At 40.5% G+C, this 17,172-nt stretch overlaps 2 protein-coding genes across 2 annotated transcripts; one reads left to right on the top strand and one right to left on the bottom strand.

Moving 5' to 3' along the window:
- Nucleotides 1-1,372: 1,372 nt before the first annotated feature.
- PNN (pinin, desmosome associated protein) lies at nucleotides 1,373-11,309 on the bottom strand. Its single transcript, XM_054276122.1, has 9 exons — nucleotides 11,155-11,309; nucleotides 10,811-10,882; nucleotides 10,081-10,149; nucleotides 8,925-8,997; nucleotides 8,747-8,841; nucleotides 6,765-6,846; nucleotides 5,014-5,169; nucleotides 4,793-4,931; nucleotides 1,373-3,768 (listed from the first exon to the last, which is right to left on the bottom strand). Exons 1-9 carry the CDS (start codon nucleotides 11,265-11,267, stop codon nucleotides 2,483-2,485), a joined length of 2,085 nt encoding a protein of 694 aa, XP_054132097.1. The 5' UTR covers nucleotides 11,268-11,309; the 3' UTR covers nucleotides 1,373-2,482.
- Nucleotides 11,310-12,053: 744 nt separating this feature from the next.
- Nucleotides 12,054-17,132, top strand: TRAPPC6B (trafficking protein particle complex subunit 6B). Its single transcript, XM_054275925.1, has 6 exons — nucleotides 12,054-12,322; nucleotides 12,403-12,470; nucleotides 13,520-13,637; nucleotides 15,071-15,154; nucleotides 16,190-16,283; nucleotides 16,955-17,132. Exons 1-6 carry the CDS (start codon nucleotides 12,242-12,244, stop codon nucleotides 16,984-16,986), a joined length of 477 nt encoding a protein of 158 aa, XP_054131900.1. The 5' UTR covers nucleotides 12,054-12,241; the 3' UTR covers nucleotides 16,987-17,132.
- Nucleotides 17,133-17,172: the final 40 nt, after the last annotated feature.

Here is a 17,172-nt window from a genome sequence, read left to right as displayed (position 1 = left end):
ATTGTTTCAGGATAAGAGCAGGGGACCTTGAAGGAAAATGTAACAATTACTAGACACACTACCGCTTTATGGTGCTAATAGTACATTACCATCTTGCACTATTTCTGTAGTGGAATATTCATTGGAATATTTAGCTTTTAGAAAACTTTGAGGTTATCACACACTGATGTTCACATTACACTGAGCTGCTTAGATCTAGGAATGCTAACAATTAATGGCACTGCTTGACCATGGTAGTTAGTAAGTTTCTTCTAATAAACATTAAATTAACAATAACATCATCAGCTTCCTATGCAGCAACAAAGCTCCTGTATTTTCACAGTCAAAAATACATTGCAGCTGGGAATATAACCTAAAACAATGTGATCAATCCAGTCCTTAGTTCAGCAACCAGACTCACCGTCCTATTGTTTTCATAAACCCTGTTAATGTGTTGCTCTGAAACAAGAGGTCAGATTTGCACACTGACTCCAGTACCAGCTATTTAAACCTGTAAATGCACTACAGCAGTGAATCACACAAACTCAAAATAAGAACCGTTAGAATTATTCAATGTTACCAAAAAAGTGTAATTAATTGAAAAAACTACAATGGCTTCCAAAGGCAATCTGAAAGCTGAAATTAGTCAAAACATGTAGACCAGTAACATTTTGCTCAGTTAGTCAGTATTAAGGTTTTTTTTGGTAGAATATTGTTTAACATCTTCAATAAGGCATTTGAACTTTTGTTTGTCCTTCAGAAAAGATACCACATTAAACCACAAGATTCCCTGAAGGAAACATTGTTGGAAAATACTGACAAGAATGAAAATTACTCTGTTGTAGAGACAGAGGCAGATAAGATATTGAAGAAGCAAATGGACTGAAGAATCTGAAGTCCTTGAGAAAGGGGAAGCCTGTGTTTTCCCACTGCCTATTTGTGCTGCACTCCATTCCTTACTAGACACATTTCTTGAAGTCATGACATTAGGCATTTCAGAACACATAAATCTGTCACTAGTGTTGAGTTCAGATGAAAACTGACACCCTCCAAGCTAGAACCTGGCAACTACCTTCCAGAAAAACAGGGTGGACATGGCATTTTGTACACTAAACTCAGCTTATGTGTCCTTCCATATTGAAATCTTTCTAGGATTTCCTGGTCTGTGATTTGGTGTATCAGATAACACAATTCTCTTCCTGTCAAGACAACATAGATTAGAGCACTACAGTTTCATAGTCAGTTAACAGACAATTAAAAGCTTTAAGAATAATTGTGGAAACAGAGCTTGTAAGGTACAGCCACGTGCAATTACAATTCATACTTTAAATGTAGAAAGCCTAAGATAATACACCTGTTAATAGAAAAGATCATAGGCAACAAGAGAGTTAAGTAGTCTACAAAGCCACATTTATTTGCACATGTACAGAACAAAGCAACAGACGTTATTGTTTTCCATACAAAATTATATAAAAACAGTATTCACCTTCATAGATAACACTATACCACCTTAGGTTTATTAAATACATTCAGAAAGCATTCTTGCACGCACACAACATTAGTATTAGGTAGTCCCAGGTAACTCCAACACTGCAATGTAATTATTCCTAGTGGTATGAAGGGATCAAAGATTAGTCTGCAACTAAAACAAAAGGAATCCTGGTTGAGAAGCAAACGGAAGTCTTTCTTCCACTGGCCACCAAAACAAGGAGCATCATTGAAGAGATTATCTATATCTAGAACATAGATGTAAATACTACCAAAGCACCTGCAGAAAGCAGGCAAGAGTTGTTTTCCAGACTTGAGGACTTGAGCTACCTTGGCCAGTGTTAACATTCCCATTTAATTACTGCTTGCCTATGGATAAGAAATTTTTATAAAACTGGAAGATAGACAGAATTGACTAAGAGCCTGCAGTTACAGAAGAAAACAAAAAGTACAGATTCAAATCAATTACTTTGCCTTCCGACCCAGCACTGGAGAGATTATTTGCTTTACTAGGTCGTAAAATGCTCATTCTTGCAAGGAATAGAGGGGAAAGGCAAAATTTTATATTTTCTGCAATGCTGCCTTCCTACATATAATCTAAAAAGGGGAATTTAATTGTCAACAGGACATCTCAAACAATTTATTTAAAATGCACATTTATTTCTACAAAAAAAAGTGTATGATACAGAAGAAATGATCACATCTACTTTAAAGGTATACCTATTAAAATATACAGAGAATCTTAATGAGTACAGGATATTTAAAAAAAAAGATGCAAAGGAGTGTTAATCTTTTATTTTTACATTTCAGGAACTTCACATAATTTTGGTAAGTAACCTTTTACAAAATTATGTAAAAAGTACAAGAATGCCTGGTAAACAGTCTGCATTTTTCCAAAAGATTTTTTACAGCATGCAATTCTTAAGGCAGCCTTCTCTTCCTCCTTACAAGGAATCCTTTCACTCAAATAATCTTCTGCTGCAAAGATTAGGCTAGGGAAGCTTGGTCTCTTCTGTTAACGCCTTTTGTCTTTCCTGTCTGATTTACGGTCTCTTTCACTCCGTGAAGTTCTCTTGCCTGACCGACTACTTTCTGATATAGATCTCTTTCTGTCAGACCTCGAACTTTTATCCTTTGAGCTTTTAGTATCTCTACCACCACCTTTTGAGGACTTGTGACTTCTATCTACTCCTGAAGCATCCCTTCGCTTCCTGTCTGTGCTCCTTCTGCGCTTTCTATCTCTGTTATGGCCCCTGCCTCGGCTCCGACTCCTGCTCTCACTACTGCTGGAGCTGCTGCTGCTGCTGTCCCTGCTCGTACTCCCACTGGTAGTGCTGCTGCTGGTGGAACTGCTGCGACTGGAACTGCTGCCAGTACTGGAACTACTTGCACTGGTAGTACTGCTGGAAGTGCTACTGCTACTGCTGCTGCTGCTACGGGTGTGACCAGTTTTGTTCCCTGCCCTACCCCTGCTCCTACTCCTAGTCTTACTCTTACTTTCTGCACTCGGTGTCTGATTCTGCTCTGCCTGGGCTTCAACCACCTTTACAGACACCACAGCATTTTCATCCTTGTCTGTCTGGGGCTCTGTATCCTGAGTGGACTGAGACAACTGAGGTGATTGTGCTAGGGGCACAGACTGCGGCTGAGATAGAGCCTCAGCCACTGATTCTGTCTGAGCTTCAGGTGTTTTCTCCTGTGTTTCTTCCAGTTCAGCATTATTTTCTGTTTTGATACCTTTCTCCTTCTTGGGAGAAGGAACATTACACACTTTTTCTGGTTGAGCATCACACTCTGATTCTGCTTCTATTTCTTTGCCATTTTCATTTTCTATGGGTTCTACACTATCTGCCTCATTCATTTCAGCCACATCCTGATCATTATCCACAGGCTGAATGTTTTCACCTTCCTCTTTTATAACTGTGACCTCCTCATGCTGACCATCCTGTTGCTTGTCATTCTCCCTCACCTCAGTAGGCTCTTCTACTTTCATCTCTATGTCATGTTTCTGCTCATCCTCTTCCTGTTCTTTTTCTGCATCGCTATGCCCTGAACCTGAACCTATTTTTCCCTTTTCCTCCCCTACCTCCTCCATTTCTACATCATTGTGCTGATTACCTGTCTCCATCTCTTCCACCTGCTGAGCCACCTTACCCTCTTCCTGCTCCTTGTTCTGTTCTTCCTTCTTTTCTTCATTCTGCACCTCCTGATGTTCTTTTTCCTTCACAGATTGTCTTCTGGGCCTGGCCTCCATTTTGTTAATCTGCTCTGCAAATTCATTTCTCCTGCTTTCAAAGAGCGCTAGGGAATAAATGCATAAATAATAGTTAAGATAATCTACAGACACTGAAGTCTACTTACCCTTTAACTATGAGCTAGTAAGTTATCAAATTGTTCAAATTATAAATACTGCAATCTTGTCCTTTCTGAAGTAGCAAGCCATTAATGCACAATGGAAAAAACTGCTAGTTACCTTAAGAAAACAAAGCACAGGGGAGAGTAAGCTCAGCTGAGTATTCGAACAGCAAAGCCCTAAATCTAAGCTAACAAAAACTTTTTGACCTCATTAAAATCAAACCAACCAACAGTATATCAAAAGAACACCTTAATTTCCCAGTATTTACCTATTAAGGCTATACTTCCTAAGGCAAACAAAAGACAGTAAAAAAAAAGGCAAAAAGCTAGATAGGTATTAAGAAAGCTTAATTACTGCAGGCTATCCAGACAGGTGAGCTATCTTCTCTTACCCCCCCAACCCCACAAGATAAAGAAAAGCACCTAAGAAAAAAACCAAACCAATACATTCTTAGTTTAATAAAAGAAGAACAGTAAGACTACCATCAATCGGAGCATTTTAAATTGTTCTCCAAAAGAAAAATATAGTCATCCTGTGAAACAGAAATGAACACACATTGAGGTAAAAAAAATAATCAGAAATTTCTAATGGTATGCTTAAGAAAGAACTTCTCAAATGCTTTGTAAACACCTGCAGTTCCTTGCATCTTCACAGAATCTGCCTTTTCAAAAATGAAGCTGCTGCACTTGGATACATCTGGGTACTAAAGCCAATATAAAGGACTGTTTAAAACACATACCTCTGAAATTCTGCATACGCATCTTTTGACTTCTTGAAAGAGAATCAAATCCCATTCAATATAAAAATAAGTCACTGAAAGAGTAATTTCCACTTATGATGAACACCCATGTAAGAATATAGTTTGTCTTAAGCATGAAATTCATGTATTTAAGCATAGACTTAAAATAAATTTGTATGGCAAACAAAGGGAGGCAAGAACATGGACCTCTGTACTACAAAGACCCTTACCATTCATCTTTTTCTGTGACTCGTCCATCAGCTTCTGGGTAGCAGGACACATTCTGCCAGGTATGTAGAATAAATGAGGTTTTGTCTTTGTTCTTATGTATTTAATTATTTTAGCATTATGTTCATTCCATTCTTCTTGCTGAGAAATAAAAGAAAATAATGCTGAGATACACAAGAATAGTTGAAACAAGAGAAAGATCGAGACCAAAACAAAAACTCACCAACTGAGCAAGCTCAACCTTTTGCTCCAATAACCGCAGCTCTGTCTGTTTAGCACGTCTTTCTTCAAACAGTTCTCGCCTCTCATTTTCAACTTGCTTTCTTTCTTCCTCTGCCTGCACTTCAAGTTTCTGCTCAATTTCTTGTCGTCTCTTTTGCTAAAATAAATGAAATAAAATCTTTTTTTTTCCTACATTAAGAGAAAGTGTTCTAGTTTGATTCACTTAAAAATCTTCAATTATTTACACCATTAAAGGTATTCCTAAAAACACATTAGGAAATACCTCCTAAACTACAGCTAATGAAAGAAAGGAGTGTCACTGCTTGCTGGCACCTAATTTTTTGTTGGTTTAACTACATAGTTATGGGGCCCTGTGAATTTCTGTGTGCTTTACTATCTTTCAGTTTGGACTTAAATTTTCAATATAAGCTTCAAGAAGTTGGGTTTTTTCCCCCAGTGGCAGAAAAATAAAAGGAATGTATTTGGGCTATCAGGGAAATCAGGTAAATTTCCCACTTGGGAGAGAAATAACTAAATTCCTCCAGAAACAAATGAAGAACTGCAGGACAACAAAAATTAGATTGTGAACACTTCCAGCATATTAACTGCTAATTATATATATTACTACTATCCAGGAATGCTGTTTGTACACCCTACACTGCCATGTGCTCAGATCGTACAATAACTGTTCATAAAAATATAGAATTTACTGCCTGGACAACAAAATAGCTGTGTTATAAAACTCCTCAGGCCTTGACTTTGATTTATAGCAAGTGTATATGTATGAAAAAAAAGATCTCCACAGGTACTCTCAGAAAAATTTGGTAAGGAGCAGTAATTCTTCAAAGTCTCTTTGTGCAAACACATACTGCTATAAATTAGACAGGGACTCCATGTTTCTAGACCATCCTGATAAACAGCTTTTTGTTCTAATGCAAGCAGGCAAAAGTGAACTTTGGTCTTATGTGCCACATGACAAGGTAGGTAAACCACCCAAATACTGCATCTGAAAGCAATCAATACCAGCACTGTGAGTCAGCTCTGCCATCATTATACAGAAAACATTTTAAGTTTAAATCTTTCTCTTTCAACTGGACTGCTGAAATACTAACTTTAAAACATTGTTTTTAATCTCAAGGTTATTAGTGTTAACTAAAGAACTCCATTAGTGCAACAGTAAACAAACACCATAGCCTTCACAAATTAAAAGGGAATAAAGTTACCACCATCCATATACAAGTTTTTTGAAGTAATCACTAAGCTATGCAAAGGCTTTGCTTCAGTACAATCACACGTTTATTTATTACATCAGAAATTCTGATTATCTGTACTGGAACAGAAAAGAGATTTCTAGACAGATAGCATAATAAAGCATAGATTTCTGTATACTTGGCTATAATTCAAACATCTGGAACACACCAGGGTAGGCACTGCTTCATCAATACCTCATCACTATTATTTCCAGAAACAGCCTATGATTTCTTAAATAGTTACCTGATTAAATTCCATTTAACATTATCTTTTTGTTTCCATGAAGGTCAGAAACAGGCTTACAAAGTCATGGTAAGAATGCCTTTCCTGCCTCCCACCCTCATTCCCCTGAGCTGAGACAAACAAAAACCTACATGCAATCTCACCAAGTTGCTGCACCTGCAACCTACACTGTAGGGAAACTTTCATTCTTACTTGAAATAACTTAAGCAAACAATTTTGCTTTATTATTTACAATCTGATAGAATTTAAAGTCAGTACCCTCTCAGTAGCAATAGCAACTGTGGACTCCTGTTTAAATTTTTGAAGAGTGCCCATCAGCAAGCCAAATATACGTCGATTCCTGAAAAAAAACAAACCCATAACAAAAAGAAATTTGAAATTCAGTTCAAGTACTAAGATTTTTATTTATATAAATAATCAGAGAAACTTTCCATCTCAAGGATACTTATTTTTAAAGGCCCAAGAGTACCCAAGGCCATTAGCAACAGAAGACATACTGACTGTGCCAACAGTCCAGGATATAATTTACAGTGACATATCATTTTGCTTATGAGTAAGACACAGCTCTTATGTGTAACACAGAACGGCTAGCACTGGCAAAACTGGAAGGCTGCACATTTTTCATTTAGAAATAATACCACTAAGATTTAAAAAAAAATCTTAAAGCAGAGAGTACTGAAGAAAAAAAGTCAAGTAAATACAGTGTGAGCTATCAATAAGGGAGCAAACTGGGTTTTCTAGAAAGCATATACTCCCCCTCCCCACAATCTGTTCAGACTAAGGAGAAATGGAGCCATAGGGGAGTGAAAACTTATCTATCAGAGCTGCCCAACAATGAGACACTGCACTGTGGGATGAAAACAGAACTGCTCTCATCCAATTAGGTGTTGTTTTGAGAAAAATAAGTAAAATTCTTCAACAAATTCCCTTCTTCTGAGCAAGAACTAGTTTCTTGACTTTCACCTTCAATTTATTTTTATTCAATCCCAAATTAAGTCTTTACAACCTGATGGAGACTTTCTTATTTGCCTTGAACCTGATAAAGTAAGAAAGGAAATGCTACTGTCTTCCCTAAGTACCACTCTATTACAGTGGCACAAACCTCACATGGAAAGGTAAAAGTATATTAAATAATAGAAACAGGAACAGATAAAAACTGAAAGCCAGAGATCACTGAAAGTGCATTTGTATATGAATGACATCCCAGAAGACACTGAGCAAAATCAGGAGTTCAGGGGATGGTGTCCTCTTAAAGAACCTCCCTCCACCACAATTCATAGAGACTAATACTGGTTCTCATCTCCCTAGAGACTACTGAACTGAAAAGCAGTAAAACTACAATTCTGAGGGAACAAGCTTTTGGTGCCTGAAGCTCTAGGAAGTTCAGTAAGAATTTTGAAGTCTCCCTGTATGGGAAGCAATTAGAACCTAGTAAAGGAAGCCTCTAAGTGAGGTTATAATTAAAAGAAATAAGCAAAGTGCCAGTTGATCTGTGGGGATCAGAGATTTCTATAGTTCCTTATTCTGGTTTTAATTCTTCTGTTTATTTGGGGTATAACTACTACTGCACCAGGTGACTTGCATTCTGAAATGGACAGAGGCCAGGAGGTCAAACACAGCTGCAAATTTGATTTTCCAATACATCTTACCAATAGAGCTGCATTTCAGTTAGAATTTTAATAGCCCTGAGAAAAATAAAATATAGGAAAAAGGAGATATACATAGGAGGAATCTAAAAATCAGCAGGTGAAATGAAGGCAAGACTGTACACACAACAAGAAATCAAAGTAGCACGAGAAAAGAAACATGATGGAACTAGTTCATTTAAAAAGAGAGGCAGAGGGAGTGAGGAACCATACCCAAAACCCTACTTCAACCAACAAAATAAAGGATGAGCCAAGACAGCTGTAATAATCCAAGACATTAAGCAACCAATGAAAGTACAGGTATTTCTGTCTTACTCAAATGACATTAAAACACTAGCACTAGCAAACCTGCTCCTGTAGGTGGCCTGAAAAGTAGAATCCATGTCAGTTATGTGAACAATGCACAGGTTGCTGCTTGTGAAATATTTTCCGAGAATACTTTTTAAATTAAATTTTATACCATAATGGTAACTCTTCAACATAATCTTTGATACACAACAGCTTGTGTGCAGTATCTTTTAAATCTAAAGCTACTTTCTCTGACTTTCTAGAACTCAAAAGTAGCACGTTAGTGTAAAAGAGATTTCTGCATACCTTTGTTTTCCTTTCTCATCCATATTTTGATCTTGTATAAGGTCTCGACGTGTTCGCTCTTTGGAGGTAGCAACAACAGAAGATGGCAACGCTGGCTACAAGAAAGAAAAACAAACTACTTTGTTCATCGTGCTGCAGGTGGGTTTCCTCTTGCACAGCTCCATTTACCACACATTACCTTTTTAATATCGTCATCCTCTGCGTCGCTTTCTTGGCGTGATTCTCTTCTTGTCCGACGTTCTCCACCCAGCCTGAGGAACAAAGCCAGTGGTCATTAGAGAACGTTTATTTAGGAGAGAATCCCTTCCAGCATAAGAAAAACACAAGCGTGTCTAGTTGGGAGAACCAACACTTGGGTGAAAATCTCCCCACTGTTCTAACAGCCAGTAAGTAACATTTTACAGAAAGAATCTATTGTTGATGAAAATCAATGAGACAGAACAGTTTAAATTTTAATACAACTTGCAGAGTAATAAAAACAGAAGAATCCACAAATACCATATTTAACTTTAAAAAATACATTTGGAAAATGTTTGTGCATTTCCAGAAACCTCTAAAATGGCTACTGGTATAAAGGGCTCACTAGACGGATTTAAATGCATTGACATGGAAAGGTTGGTACAATTTCTTAAACAGGAAATGCTGTTCAAATTACCTACCAAATGGGAGAGAGGCAGATGGATTAACACTTGAGACATGTATGAACTAAGGCTTTAAGAAAGAACAACTTAAAATAAATAATTTAAATCAAAGAAATCCTAATTTTCAGCTTTCCTTTTCAGATTTGTGGCACAGCAATTTCTTGTTTCCCAGCTTCATTTTCCACTAACTCAAAAATTCCAAAGCAAGCTTTGCTTTGGTTGAGAACTACCACTGCACATTAAGTGTGCACAGCACTTAAACTCACAATTATCACTCACATCTGATGGATTTGCAACCAGATGTGAAAGTTCAAAACCCGAGTCCATTGTCACATTGCCTGTATTCAATTTATTGAACAGGTCTCAGTCATAATGAAATTTGTGTTCACTGCAAACAAATGTCACAACTAAGAAGAATGTAATATAGCAGACTGTATGCCAAATAAAACCAAAAAATTACGAATACCTTTGTATTGCTATATCTTTATATTATTGCTACCATCTTTACATTGCTCTAAGGTAGAAAGAGATTTCATGGAGTGATTTGCTGTCACCCAAATTATTCCCAACAAGTCTTCAATAAGTAATCTCCAAAGAAGACAGTGGAAGTCCCCAGTTATTACCAGTTTTTTGCTTACTGTTACAAATTCTCATTCAGAAAGGCAAGTTGGCTGCATTAGTTTTTGCACTCACCTACTGGATGCACCTTCAAGATCCCTCTGTTTGGCTGGGGGTCCTCCTCCACTATCCGAGAATCCACGCCTAGAAAGAAAACACTTGTGGTCTTAGAACAAGTTAGGTTAATCCCTAGACGACTTCAAGTCTGCACAATTGAACTATAATTTTGCTTTATAGTCACAATTAGACATAAATTATACTCAGCTCTGTCACCATTTACTGTTAGCACTGCAGTGAAATGTTCAAACATGTTGCATCTAATTTTACCTTGAATTTCTGCACTTATTGAACTGAGTAGCTACACTGAAACAAGCATCCCATTGTGTTCAAATAATCTTATCTGCAGTAATTTTCAGGATGTGGCTTTATCCACATGTGTTTTAAAATCCCTCCTAAAACACCTACCAGTTTTTACATCAGCAAGAGACTGATTTTGAACGATTTCAAAGACAAGGTCCCAGCCACCACACAATATCACCCTTCATTTTGACGTTTCCCCTTATTTTTCAGCCTAACAGTTGAGAAGGTCGGGGAGAGCCACCCATTTAGACTTGTTGCAACTCAAAAGTGAAAAGGTTTTTTAAACTTAACCCCCACGGCCCGGTAGGGCAGCTCTGGCGCTCATTCGAACAGTACCGCAGCGAGCGGAGGTAAACGAGGAACGCACGACACTGAGCCCGATGGCACGAACCACTGCCAGGGAAGGGATGGATGAAACTCCGCTGCCCGTTCTGCGCCTCCTTACCTTAGCAATAAGCTCCCACGGCCTCTACCTCCACCGGGGCCTGCGAGGGCTAGCAGCCTGTTCTGGGGGGGCCTGCAAGAGACAGCGAGCGCTGTTAGTGCTGCCCGCCCGGCCCAACGGGCCTGCGGCCGTTCCGTCCTGCGCTCCGCGGCCGTGCCCCACCCCCGCGGGGCACAGCTGCCCCATCGCCGCACCGACGGGGCGGGCACGGCCCGCACAGGGACGCGGGGATCCCCGGCCGGCTCCGCGCCGCCCGCCCTGCAGGCCCGACGCGCGCCCCCCCCCGCCGCCCGGCCCTTCCTTGGCGGGACAGCGGCGCGCCGGGCGCTCCCCGCCTGGCTCACCTCACATCATTGGGGTCCCGGCCCGTGAGCTTGCGGATATTCTCGTCCACGTGCTTGAGGCTTTCCTTGGCTTTCTCCAGCTGCTCCTGCAGCGCACGCACCGCCACCGCCATCCCGCCCGCCGCGCGGCCTGGCCGGGCCCCGCGCGAGGCAGCGCTGGGAAACAGGGGGGACAGGTCCCGCCCACCCCGGCGGCCGCGGGCCCGGACGGCGCAGCCAATCGCACCCCGCTGGCCCCGTCTGACCGCCAATCACCGGGCACGAGAGGAAGGGGCACGCCCGCCAGGGTGGCTCGCAAAAAAGGCCACCAATCACAGAGCCTGTGGGCAGACTGGCATCTCGGCCGCCCAACTAGCGGAAGGCTCTGCCTGCTAGCTCGACGAATCAATGAAGGGGGGCGGCCGGAGTGACACGACACAGAGCTAATAAGAACTCAAGCGTCATTTCCTTGTAGCCCAATCAGAAAACCACTTCGGGGCCGCTTGTTCCCACCCGCCCAGGGCACAGCCTGCTTTCCTCAATGGGGCGGAGGAGCCGGCAGGCTCGGGACTCGGGCGAGAGCCAATCAGCGCTGAGCTACCAGAGGCGCCTGTGCCCGGCGAGCCAATAGACGGGGCCGTTAATTGGCGCTGGCTGTGGTAGAGGCCTGACGGAGCCGCTGCTGCCCTCACATCCCGCCCAGAGCGGCGTGGCAGGGCAGCTCCGCGCTGCGCGTCAGGCATGGCGCCCGGGGCGGCGGCGAGGCGTTAAACCACGCTCTTCCCCGGCTGCAGCCGACGTTGCTCTGCGGCTCCCCGCGGCGGGCAGGGGAAGGCACGGGCGCTCTCTCGGAGGCAGTGACACACGCACGCCCCGCCTGGCTCCAGCATAGGGTGGGCGGGGCAGCCCCACCGGAGGGGCGCGTTTGATCCCCGATCCTCGCTCAGGACCCTGCGCTGCCGGCGGCGCCCGAGTCCGCGGACTCCACAGAGCCTTAACCTGAGAGCCCCTTTCCCAGAGCTTCCCCGGCCCGGCCGGTACTGCTGGGCCTCGGCCGGGATCTCCCGCCGGTGTCCGGGCCCGCCCGGAAGGGGCGGCGGCCCCGGCGATGGCGGACGAGGCGCTGTTCCTGCTGCTGCACAGCGAGATGGTGGCGGGGCTGTACCGCGCCGCCGAGCAGGGCGAAGGGGTGAGTGGGGCCGGGGCCGCCCCGGGGCCCGCCGGCAGCGGCCGGGGCTGACGCTGTGGCCGGGCCCTTGTGTCTTGTAGGAGAACGGGCGCTGCACCACCAAGCTGGAGAGTATGGGCTTCCGCGTCGGGCAGGGGCTCATCGAGAGGTGAGTCCAGTCCCGGCGGGCCCTGACAGCCGCCGCTCGTTCTTGGGGCTTTCACCGCGCCGGCAAAGCACACCTGCCCGGGCAAGGTGCGCTGGTTTGGCTGGACGGAGAGTGCGTTCCTCTTAACCATCAGTCGTTCTGGCGTCTCCTCTTTTCCTGTCTCATTCTTGTGAGGACCTGGGTTTGTGTGTCACGGGGCGGTTTTGGAGTGTGTTGTTTTCCTAGCGCTTCCCGTCATGAAAACCGAGTCCGGGTACATGGTTACTTTTAATACTTACAATTATCTTTAATTCTACTTTGTGTAGACTGTTGTATGTTTCCTGCTTCTGGTATGTTTTGTGACTTCATTCTTTTTCTGATTCACTTCTTGAACATAATTTTGTGATTGGTCCTCACTGTATTTCATTTTTGTAAAGTGCCCTCAGCCCTTGCGACTCCACGACTGAGCAGCTCGGGCCCTTTGGGGACCGGCGGTGCCACTCCAGCGCCCTCGTTCCGAGGTCGTGTGTAGACTCCTGGGTTTCTGAATCATGCTTTTGTTGAATAAAGTGGGCCTTTAGTGCCAGATAAAGACCCGCAGTGAGGATCTGAAATAAGCAAGAGAAAGAAGTCCCTTCTGAGAAACGGGAACAAGTTTTATATGCTTGGTCCTATGTTAGAGCTCTTTTGCCCCATTGAAGGACACCTTTCAAGAAGCAGTATGGGTGTGAACATTTTATTTATCTTCTATTTAGATACTTTTTTGAAGATAAAACTGATGGAGCACTTTCCACCTTTCTGTATGTCAACTATGTTTGATAATCATGGAATTAAAACAATTTATTGTGCTATCATATTGCAGATACTAAGATAACACTGTGTTGCTCTTAAATTAAAATACTTGATGAATGGGCAGTGAGGCTACAATGATACCGTGCAATGGCTGGAAAACTAATTTCTATAATAACCTCAAAAATGATGTTGTATAGTACCATTAAAAATATTTCTATGTTTAATTGGTCAGGTTATGTGTACCATCATTATTGATATATTTCTCACCTTTCTCTTAGGTTTACAAAAGACACTGCCAGATTCAAGGATGAATTAGATATTATGAAGTTCATTTGCAAAGACTTTTGGACAACAGTATTCAAAAAACAAATAGATAATCTAAGGACTAATCACCAGGTACTAATGCTGTAGATTAAGATTTAACTTAGAAAGGTGGTGAGAGTTTTGAGTTGCTAGTGCATTTTTTATTTTTCTTGGTCTAAAACTAATCACCAGATAAGAAATTAAAAATGTTCCATATTTGTTTTGTTTAGAAAGCTTGTTTTTCAATATTCATATTATCATGTAGCTTTAGAGTACAATTTAAAAATTGCCTATGATGTTTTTATTGCCACCCTGTTTGAAAAGACTAAATGCTTTGAATTTCATAAGCACTGTTGCAGTGTGACAGAAAGGACAGTAATGATTACAGTTGATTAGCATTTAAACAAGAACTTTTTAATCAGTCTCTTAATAAATGTTAGTAAAAATAGTGAAAAGGTGATGTTATTGTCTAAACACCTATTTAAATAAAATAGCTGCAGTGAAGTGATTTTTTTAGTTTGAAGAATGTCGAAAGTTTTCAGCAGTTGAGACAGTTGTAGTCTATTGAAAATACTTGTATAAGAAACAGTGGAGAAAGTTCTCAGATTTGCATGTTGGTGACATTGTGCTGTATCCATGTGCTTTCCTGTATCAACCGCCACAGTTCTTAAAGCCAGACCAAAATAACTTAAGGAGCCATTTTACTAGAGTAAAAAATCTTTTTCCTAATTGAATCACTTGGTTTCCTTATGGCCATTTTCCTGTTGTGTCAAATTAGGAAGAAGAGAATTTGTACAGGATTGTGCCAATAAAATATTTTTCAGTGACTTATCAAGTAATAAGAGAAAACTATTACTTTAAAAATCTGGGGTTTAAATTCAAAAAAGCTGCAGTATTGAGCTTAAGGGTCTTAATTGTATATGCAGCCTTAATTTAAGTTCAAGTCTTATGAAATTCTGAAGTAGCACAGTCAGTAACAAGGAAATTAACATGGCAGGTGTAGCTAAAGCCATACTGTGTTTATACTTAATTTATTAAGATGCATATTGTTGCACTAAATTGTACAGTAGAAAACACCAGACCTTTACTTTGATTGTCTGCTGAGTGTAGTTGCCTGTACTGCTATTAAGAAAATAATTCCCACTGAATTTGAGAATAAGAATAGAGATGTGCAAAACCCTGTGAAGATGGATATTTGAATGTGAAAATCAGTATGCATTTGATGTATTACCAAAGACTTTCTAGAAGAAATGTACATAAACATTTTTACGGGTAGCTGATCATATTATTATCTAGAGGTTTTTTTTGGTATACTCACAATTAGCAAAATTTTCTTTTTATATTCCTTAAGTAAGTAAGTAAATAATACAATCTGAACTTAAATCACATATGTCTTAATCTACAATTTTATTTTTCAGTCTGAGATCATATATATTTTATCTACAAATCAAATCCATTCACAGAAAATGTGGGTTTTATATTACTGCACGTTTAACTAAACCCCTCAATTTTTTCTTTTTAAACAGGGTATTTACGTCCTTCAAGACAATAAATTCCGTCTCTTGACACAAATGTCTGCAGGAAAGCAGTATTTAGAACATGCACCAAAGGTACCCTTTGATTCTGTGTGGAGGAGGGTCTGCCAGTTTCATTTCCATTACCTTCATCTGTTAATAACTTTACATTTTGTAATTAAATGGATACAAACTCTTCTGAAGGGCACCTAAAGATCTGCCTTCAGAACCTGTGTGCTTCTTAGAAAGGCACCCTGTTTTAGAACAGTGGATTTGATTTAGAGTTCAGAAAATGGTCTTGGTTATTGTGAAACTTGCTGCTGTTATATTTGAGTTACTTCATGGTGCCAGTGCTTGTCTGCCACTACCTGCCACTGTCACACAGATTCTTTCTCTTCAGGAAACATGTGTTTTCAGAAACTTTCTTTAAAATTCCCAAAACACATGTGAAAGATGCTATTTGTTACATATAACAAGGTTCTGAGGTGATGTGAATGTTCAGAAAGATCTTCCACCAATTAAAAATAGTTTTGAGTGCGGATGCTGAGTTATGGTAATGGTTCAGGTAAAATCAGTCCCTCTGCAAAACCTATCATAGAGCACTTTGGCTCAGGTGGATTAAAAAAATGGGGCATTCAGATCTATTTTATGGTTTCTTAATTCTTGATCTTAGTCCTCCCAGCTGGCTGTGTCCTTGGGATTTTCTTTTTTTTGTCTTTGGTGAAACGTTTCTTCTATTTTGCAACACACATTTTAAATATCTGTGGGTGTTTGTATTCTAAGGTATGGCCTGCACAAGAATGCTGTCTTGGACTGTTTGTCCTTTGTTGACTTCAATACCAGTTGCTAATTTCAGCCAAGTCTTGGGAATAATTGTTTTAAGGATATTAAGTTCCTACAGGTTGAATGGAAAGAGGAGGTGACTCAAAATACAAAATAATGAGAACAATCTGTGTAGTGAGCTCAACTCTACCAAATATTGGAGCTTTCATCTATTAGAGACCTGACAAAGTCTCTCAAAACCTCCATGGTTTTTTGTTGTCCAAGTATTGTGTTCTTGAGTACTTGTTTTCAATCTTTATCAACAAGCTTCACTGTTGACACTCATTTGAAATGCAACTTTTTATTCAGTATTTAGCATTCACCTGTGGACTAATCAGAGGAGGCCTATCAAATCTGGGAATAAAGAGTATTGTAACAGCTGAAGTTTCATCAATGCCTGCATGTAAGTAGTACTTGGAGTATTCAATTATTAGCTCACTAGGTAACTTTCCTGACTCTGTGTTGCTGTTATAAGCATTTTTCAAGGTGGGATTTGTTTGAAGCTGCTGGGCCATAGGAGTCCATGTGAACTTCAGGATATGGCTTGTTACTATATCCTTTAGTATGTAGAAAATACTGGTAGAGGAGAAGCCTCCATGATGTTGAGTGAAAAGTAAAACTAAAAGGTTGTATTTAAATTTAGAAGCATCGCATGTGTAAGGATGTGTGTCCAGAAGGTTATTTGCACAAACTCTTTCTCTATAGGACTCATTAAGGATGTTAGTAAGTAAAGACCATTCTAACTACATAAGCTGCTCAATTAAAGGTTTCCACAGATTTAGCACAAATTTTAGGTTTAGCTGACAAAACTTCTGTGGTGTGGGACACAGTCAACTTACAGACAAAAAGAAAAGAGAGAAGCTGTTCAGCGTGGAATTAAAATTTAAATGCTAAATTTAAATAATGGTTCAATTAATTAATGCTGAATTTAAAAAATGGCTCAACTGCTTACAATTAAACTGTAAGACTGAAATGTTCCTTACTATTTCTTTGAACAAAATTATACAAGAAAATAATTACTTGGAGAAAAAATTCTAATGGTAATAATGTGATCTGACTCTGCTTTTCCTGCAGGTAAATTTCAGGTGATGATACAGAAGATGTAGAGCACGTTCAAATCTGGGTATCTACTTTAAAAAGCCTTTGTATGTGGATTCAGTATCTTGGCTCATTCTTGTATATAACATGTAAATTATAGCAGTGTGCAGCACAATTCCAAAATATATAATAAATGCTCATAGAAATAACTTAATACTATGCTTGTGTCTTGGTATGAAATTTATTCTATACTA

This window comes from Melozone crissalis, unplaced genomic scaffold, assembly GCF_028551555.1.
Source record: "Melozone crissalis strain CALT ecotype California unplaced genomic scaffold, PUWL_Pcris_2 ptg000018l_1, whole genome shotgun sequence".
Taxonomy (NCBI): Eukaryota; Metazoa; Chordata; class Aves; order Passeriformes; family Passerellidae; genus Melozone; species Melozone crissalis.
This window is presented reverse-complemented; position numbering and strand designations above follow the sequence as displayed.

Coding starts and splice junctions, on each gene's coding strand:
- PNN (XM_054276122.1), bottom strand. CDS start 11,267: ATGGCGGTGGCGGTGCGTGCGCTGCAGGAGCAGCTGGAGAAAGCCAAG. Junction 10,883..11,154: donor CGGGACCCCAATGATGTGAG/GTGAGCCAGGCG, acceptor TGTCTCTTGCAG/GCCCCCCCAGAACAGGCTGC. Junction 4,932..5,013: donor AGGTTGAGCTTGCTCAGTTG/GTGAGTTTTTGT, acceptor TTTATTTCTCAG/CAAGAAGAATGGAATGAACA.
- TRAPPC6B (XM_054275925.1), top strand. CDS start 12,242: ATGGCGGACGAGGCGCTGTTCCTGCTGCTGCACAGCGAGATGGTGGCG. Junction 12,471..13,519: donor GGGCAGGGGCTCATCGAGAG/GTGAGTCCAGTC, acceptor CCTTTCTCTTAG/GTTTACAAAAGACACTGCCA. Junction 16,284..16,954: donor AGTTTCATCAATGCCTGCAT/GTAAGTAGTACT, acceptor CTTTTCCTGCAG/GTAAATTTCAGGTGATGATA.